Consider the following 8454-nt stretch of genomic DNA (forward strand, 5'->3'; position numbering starts at 1 on the left):
ATCGAAAGATTTGGACGTGAAGTACAAACTAATGTTTAGTTTTAGCCATAAAAATAAGTGAAATTGTATGCTTAACGTCTTTTTATAAATTGCATTGTGCTTAGTGTTTCAATTTCAGCTTCTAATAATTGAATTGCTTTATTATTACTCTAAGAATATTTTGAAATATAGATTTAATTTCTTTTAAAATATTGTTTGGCATCTTCAATTTGGCTGCAGGCCGTTTCGTGCACTACACAACAGGGAATACTCCTCCCCTTGACTCATTAAATTAGTGGAAACAATTTTAATCGAGAGAACTCGAATTTGAGATCTCCCTCTCCTCATATAAGTGAGAAGACCAACCAAACTACCACCTGATAATATTTCTTACATAGTGGTATGTATGATGAAAATATTTATTTTATAATAAGGTTATAATTCTTGAATTGTAATAAAATATAATGCAATAATTTCAGATTGTTATTTAAAAAAAAAAAAAAACATGTAATGCATGGACGGAGTTACACTAGAGGCAAAGGGGCAATGGGCTCCTTAAAATTTGAAAAAATAAATATTTGAATGAGTAAAATATAATTGGATCAGGGTATTATAGTTCTCCTGTTGTGCTTCGCTCGCTCCTCACTTGCATCCGTTCAACTATTCATTCTCATCCTCAGTTTCGTATTTCCCATATTTTCAGGGAAGCAAAATCCTCTACCGACTGGTTTTCTAAGGCTGCATCGATGATCCCGTCTAGAGTGCATTTCAACTTTTTTATTTCAAGATACTGTAGGAGTTGGGCATGCCCGACTTGCTGCTGGCTAGTTTTTCTTTTCTCCTTTTATTCTACCAAGAAATAATATATATAATTGTGTCTTTAAATTATGTCTAAATTGACACTTAATTCCCTTTATGTTAAAGAAATAATATGATGTTTCTAATTTATCCTTTATCTGACTATTAAGTCATTCTGTCAAAAAAATAAACTCTTTTTATTCAAAAATGAGCATATTCTGTCCAAAAAAGTATATTTGACTAACCATAAAAAGCTGACATTTTAGTCAGAATGATTTGAATATAAGACAGAAACATAAGTTAGGAAAGTTATAATTATTTCTCAAACATAAAAGATATAAGTGTCGATTTGCACATAACTTAAAACTCAGTTATATTTTTTCCCGAGTATTATTCCAAAAAAAAGCTAAAATCAATGATTAATTTTATAATTTTGTCCATTTTCTAATTATTGGTCATCATAGCATACTAACCTTGGTCTAATAACTACTGGTTTCTCTTAATGCTTATGGTTTAGGAAATTTAAGAAATTAATTTTATATTATATTATTTAACTTAATTATATATTATATTCAACGTAATTGTAGTGTTTAATAAATTAATTGATTATAGAGCAGAAACATAAATTTTTAATAGTATCTGATTATAATATTTTTATTATTATATTAGAGTATGATACTTTAAAAGAAAATCACTATTGCAAAACCATTATCGTTATTAATCGATCAAACTATTCAATTGTTCAACTAACATCATCTAAACAAGTTATAATTGAAAAACTTGAGCTTAATATAGAGAACATTCATTATGATCCAAAACGCGCAACCTAACATAATGAGCTATTATCCACCTAATGTCAGAAATCAGGTATGTAGAGCTTACTTACTAAAATATTCGGCAGTTGCCAGTGAGTATTTGATAATTTTTTACATTGAAAGAGAGATATTTGCAAATATTGAGAATAAAATTATGTGAATAGATTTCCGTTACTTAAAAATAGGCGATGAATATTATATTTTAATTCTAACAATTTATTTTCTTTGTAAGGTTTTTATTATTTATATTATTTTTATAAATTATATATTTTAATTGGAACCCATTGAATTTTCTGATTGCATCACTAATACAATGAAACCAAAGAGCTTTATTTTAAAAAAATGAAATACAATGCAATTAAATATTGTTGACACCCAAAAGCCAGCCCCAAATTAGAGGTCTGAATTGGTACAATTTGAAAAACAGTGGTATAGAGCTAGAACAATTCCAAGACAGCCATTTGGACCTAGAAGCCATAAATTGTAAATATTGCGTGTATTTATAGGATATTTTTGAATTTTCATATAGATTTTCTGGAATATGCATGCTTGCTTGGAAGACACTCTTAGATGCTGGATCAGTAATTTTCATTAGGATCAAGCCCAGCCAACGATTACTATTTATGCCTACAATCATGTCCAACCGGACCAAGCCCGAGTCTGCTTTCAACCTCAATATCCACTCTCAGTATTATTGTAATTTTTCCTTTTTCTTTTTTTTTTTCATGTTAAATGGAAAAATATATGTATTGCAAGACAAAAAAAAAAAAAAAAGAAAATAGAAAATCCCAACAAATAGTTTAGGCTTTTATACAATTTCTTTGTACATAATACTATTTAACAAACAACTAAGTTATCATAATGGTTGGAGCGTTGTGCTGAAGGAAAAGGAAAAGGAAAGGAAAAGATAGGTTATGGGTAAGATAATCAATTTGAAAAACTAATTATTATGATAAATTGGATATTAAATTATATTTTATTATTTTTAAACTATCCAACACAAAAAGTTATGGTGTTACTTTTTTCCGTCTGCATTACATCTTTTAATTTTTAATTTGACCAATTAAATTATTTAATTTGAAATTTATATTAAAAAAATTCAACTTATAAAATTACATTTATAAATTAATTGCATATACATATATTTCATACATATAATTTTATAAGTTAAAGTTTTTATTATTTAACAATTATAATTTTATAATTTAATCAAACTAAAAGTTGAAGATGTTGATTGCTTATTATATAACTCATTTCTCCACATTAAATACAACTCCCTCGTTGACCCACTAAACTTAGGGCTTATTCGACAAAATTAACTATTTTGGTAGCTGTTTGTTTTAGTAACGTTTTGTTGTTACCCATCAAACTTAGAGTTTGTTCAGCAATATTAACTGTTTTGGTAGCTGTTTTTTTAGTAACGTTTTGTTATTTGAATAACTGTCGCTGTTTGAGTAGCTTTTTATAAAACGCTACAAGATAAATGTTTTATGAAAAATTAAACGTTACAGGATTAATTTTTATAAAACGCTATCTTAACCTGTAAAAGTTAGTTAAAAAATAGCTTGTCAAAACGCTAAAAGCTACCTAAAAAGTTATTGTTGAATATAGCCTTAAACTATCTCTCTTGTCCATTTTTTCTTTTTCAAAATAGTGACTCTTGTTAGCCTTAATCAATCACTGAAATCTCTCATTATTGTTGTTTCCAATCTCATAAAAGGGTAAATGGCAAAAATTAAAACGTTAAAAACTATTTTAAAAACTATTACCGAATATAGCATTAAACTAACTCTCCCGTCATTTTTTTTTTTCAAGTCGATCACTGAAATCTCTCAGTTCTTGTCATTTTCGATCTCATAAAAAGGTAAACAGCAAAAGATCGATAGACAGCAGGAACGTGAAAATTTGTGAAAGAAAATAGGATAATTGCTGAAAAAAAAAAAAAAAGGAATAGACAAGTGTAGGGCAAAAGGGGGTTCTTTTGCTGCTCAAAAGGGGGAAGTAACTGTTATATGTGGGATATGGTTGACTATAAAAGAGATGAGGGTTGGATCGTGCATGATAGATAAGGGTTGGTGTGTCATTATTGCTTGGTAAATTGCACTATAAATGAGATGAGAGTTGAATTTTGCATGCTAGATAATTAGGGATGGTGTGTCATTATTAGGGTTTAGTCTTTACCTAACAAAAACGAACATTGTTTAATAAATTGCATTAAATGTGACTGTATTGCCTGAAATTTGTGCTGTTTTGTTGTTTCAGTTGCAGGGAATGAGTTGGATTATGACTTTCCACGTAATTATAAAATAATAACTAATCGCTGAAAATATATAATTTTTCGGTTTATCAAATAATAGATCCGATTATCAATATTTTCTAAAATTATCAATTTACGAATAACAGGTCTGGTCACAATTGTTTTGTATTATTTTTGAAGAGGTGACTATCTTTTGTAATATTGATGGTTTACAAAAGGGATAATTATATTAATGATTTCTAAATTTTTTTTATTATTTTAATGTTTGAACGAAAAATTTTTGTAATTAGATGTCCAACGAATTAATAATATATATACACACACATGTCAATTTCATGTGATTGCCATGCAGCACACATCCTTGTCATGTAATTGCTTAACAAGTTAATAAACACTACTACCATTTGCAACACTAATCTTGGTACATTATATACATTGTGTTCTTAGAAAAGCATTCCAAGTGTGTAAGATCTAGAAAAGTTATTTTATCTTCAAGTCAGTAATGTACCAGTTGCTATTATATATATATATATATATATATATATATATAAAATATCATCTCCAAATGAAAAAATCTAATTTGTCTCTTTTAATTTTAGTGTAATTGTTCAAAAGAATATAGAAATAATTTTTTTACTTTGTTAAAAGATTAACGAACTATCTATTAATTATGATCGTAAATTTTATGTCTGATCTAATTGAGTATTTGTATTGTAATACTTGATATTATTATTAATGAATTATATATCTCAAAAAAAAAAAACTAAAGAAATATATATAAAATATAAAATTATGATATAACATGTTATATTAGCAAACTATATAACAAGTTGAAAGATTTTTTTCACAAAATTAATAATATGCTCATAGACATAACAAAAAGTAAAAAAAAAAATGATACTCTAAAATAATGATTAATATATTACTTATTGTAATAGTTAATATTAATTTCTCATGTTTTAGTAATATTCACAGCTTTTGGTATTATATTATATACTAAAAATTAAATTAATTTAATTTAAATTGTTTTAAGAAAATATAAATTGGTTGATGAGTAATTTTATTTTAGTGAAAATTTATTTATCAAATTATAATAATATTTTATTATTTTATTATTATAAATATATTCTTTCCTTAATAAGTTATTTACTTATTCAATTTTTTATTTTATTATTTCATAAAAGGTTTTTTTTTTCTTTTTGGTAAATGCTGACAGATTTATTAATATAAAATATTCATAATATTATAATTTATAATAAAAAACTAATAAACAATTATATATATAAGCTAGTGACAAATTATATATTTATAAATTAAATTATATTTACTTACAACGAATACAAACAACGTATACGCAGATTCGAGAAAATTAGTGTCCACACTCTTTTCGAAATGAACAAATCTCTTTTCGGTTTTATGGTTGCCCACCTCTCCACGCTTCTCCACGGATAAAACTCTTAACCATGCATAAATCACCCGCTGAATTCAAGTGTGTTTTACCACTAAGTCATTTCTTATTGGTGAATTGAGTATTATTAATATTATTATACTTATAATTAAGTTGTTTAAATTTTTCCATAATTATTATTATTATTGTTACAAGACTTTTTATTAACTTCAACTATTACTATTATGTAACCCACAAGGTTACATATCTAAGTCTAAAAAAAATATTGACGAGAAAATTTAATTACAAAATGTTATTATTATTTACCAGTCTAACATCTCTAATTTTTCTCACCTAGATCAAATTAATAAAAAATAAATTTTTCTATAATGTAATATACAAATTTTCTATAAACTTTATTACTTTAATCTTCCGACTGCCTCAATTCTTTTATTTTGACTTGTCAAATACTTTAATTTATAAAATTAAATATGTTAAATGCATCAACTTGCAAAATCATTTTATTGAATACTTCAATTTGTAAAATTAAATTAATTAAACACCTTTAGATAGTTAAAAAAAAATGAAAATTATTGTTCCAAGGGTTATATATGCTAATTATGCGTAAAATGAAATTAGTATTTAATATATAAAAGCCAACAACCTTAAATATAGATGTTGTTAATGTAAAAAGATGTGTAATGTTATTAAAATTTATAAATTTAAATGCACAATAGGTAATTAATAATGTTCATGAAAATTAAAGTTGTAAAATTTAGAAGTGAATTTATGTATTTGATTTTTTTTAATTGAAATGAGAGCATTTTTTACTATTCATTGAGAAAAAATAAAATAAAAACAATTTTTAAAAATCTCTATTTTGATTGTTCCAGTGCATCAACGATACCATAGACAGGGCCAGGCAAGTCTATATGAGATCGACATCCTTGCCGTTTACCTGTTGTTATCATTATTGTTTAGCTTCCTTGCTATTATATAATGACAAGAATATCATAATTTTTTCTGCAAGGATCTTGCAATTCTAGTAGCTCGAGATGGAAGTTGAAATCATTTCAAAAGAGTTCATCAAGCCATCTTCATCAGCAACTCAACATCAAAAACCTTATAAACTCACCTTTTTCGACCAACTTCAGCCTGCAGTTTACTTCCCAGTCATTTTCTTCTTCCCCATGAATGATTCTAAATCCCATATCAATCAAACCCTAACCCATCTAAAAAAATCTCTTTCGGAAACCCTAAATCTCTACTACCCACTTTCTGGAAGGCCAAATGATGATAATATCTTCATCAGTCGATTCCAAGAAGGACTTCCTTTTATCGAAGCGAAAGCGAGTTGTTCCATGTCTGATTTCCTAAAGCTCCATGAAACTGAGTCACTAAACAGTTTCCTTCCATGTAGCCCCTACCACAAGGAATTAGCCGTAGAAATACCTTTACTAGCAGTTCAAGTAAGCAAATTTACTTGTGGTGGAATAGCTTTGGGCTGTTGTTTCTCACACAAACTCTTAGATGCAGCTACAGCTTCAAATTTCATAGCTAGTTGGAGTTCTTTACATCGAGGAGACCCCAACGGTGTTATAATGCCAGATTTTGAGGAGCCATCACTATTTTTTCCTCCAAAAATTCCAATTCCAAGAACCCAAATATCGCTAATGGATACACTATGTTTTGCCAAAGGCGATTACATTACAAGAAGATTTGTGTTCAATGCTGAAGCCATAGATACTCTTAAAGCTAAAGCAAAAGGCAATGAAGTTGATCAGACTGAACCAACCCGTATCCAAACACTGTCGTGTTTCATTTGGAAACATTGTATGGAAGCAACAAGGATGTTAGCACAATCTTCATCATCAAGTGCTTCAAACACATCAGTTTTAATTGAATCAGTAAATCTAAGGAAAAGGACAACGCCAGAAATGAAAGATGGGTCTAGTGGAAATTTGATTTGGGGTGCAGTGGCAATTGCAGACCCAAATGATACAAATCAAGAATTGCATGAACTAGTTAAAATGTTGAGTGAAGCTATTGCACTTTTCAAACCCGATTATACAGAGAGTTTTCAAGGTGATAATGGGTTTGAAACTCTGTCTCAGTATTTTGAAACGATAGAGTTACTCTCAATGGAAAATCCAGAAGTTTTTGTATTTACGAGCTGGAGTCGTATGAGTCTTACGAGGCCAGATTTTGGATGGGGAGAGCCTTATTGGGTTGGTGTTATGGGTAAAGTTGGAGATTTATCTAGAAATATGACAATATTTGTTGATGCAAAAGATGGAAAAGGGATTGAAGCTTGGATTACTTTAGATGACAAAAGGATGGAGATATTACAGCAAAATCCCGAGTTCTTGGAATTTGCCTCCGTATCCAAGGTTTTCTAGCATGTGAGGATGAAGACGACTAGTACAATATCAGTGTGGTTATAATATCAAGTTGCCTATAATAAAGGTCATATAATAATAAATTATAAAGAAGAATTTGTAATAGAAATTAATGCATGTTGTTTACTTTTATTTTAAATTTAAATATTTTAAATTTGTCATTTCTATCTTTTATTATGATGGATATGAAATTGTTTTATCTCAAAATCCATCAACTAGCCAGAAATCTATTAAAATGAAGGCTCTTAAACACTTGAGAAGTAAGCTCAAGGAAGAAGAAAAGGAAATGAATTAGTGAGTAGGAAGTTAACTAGGATTAATGGGATTCTTCAAAAAATCTTGTGATATAAACGAATTAATAATCTTATTTTCCTTCGCCAAGCTATATGTTCTAACTCAACGAGCATTAAGCAAGGCTTGAAAACAGAAGCAAGAATATAAAAGTTGTTTACATTTTTAACCAATTAGGGAGACTGGTTCTTGATTGGAAACCCTCATTGGTCTCTTACCATGCAACCAAAGAAGTCTCTCGGGAACAAACACAGCTCAGATCCTTGCTGTTTGTCCTTGGAAGGCATACAAGCACGACTTTTAACTTGAGGCAGACTTCACTTTGTTAAAGGTCAGCAGTGGCTTCCAAGCAACAATCTTTAACCAAAGTTAGGTCTATCTTAAGCATAGAAATTAGCTTGTCTATCTCTAGGAACAACTCATTAATATAGTGTTGAAGAGCTGAATCTAATCTAAGAGTAAATCAATTTTGTGCCTAAAAATACTTTTCTCCTACCTTTTAAGAACCATTGAGTGCTTCCCATCTAG

At 28.4% G+C, this 8454-nt stretch overlaps 1 protein-coding gene across 1 annotated transcript; it reads left to right on the plus strand.

Moving 5' to 3' along the window:
* The first annotated feature begins 6291 nt into the window (after positions 1-6291).
* On the plus strand, positions 6292-7639 carry LOC105640323 (akuammiline synthase 2). The gene has a single exon (XM_012224608.2). It carries the CDS (start codon positions 6292-6294, stop codon positions 7633-7635), a length of 1344 nt encoding a protein of 447 aa, XP_012079998.1. The 3' UTR covers positions 7636-7639.
* Positions 7640-8454: the final 815 nt, after the last annotated feature.

This window comes from Jatropha curcas, chromosome 9 (genome assembly GCF_041381405.1).
Source record: "Jatropha curcas cultivar XTBG-Jc1 chromosome 9, XTBG_Jcur_1.0, whole genome shotgun sequence".
Taxonomy (NCBI): Eukaryota; Viridiplantae; Streptophyta; class Magnoliopsida; order Malpighiales; family Euphorbiaceae; genus Jatropha; species Jatropha curcas.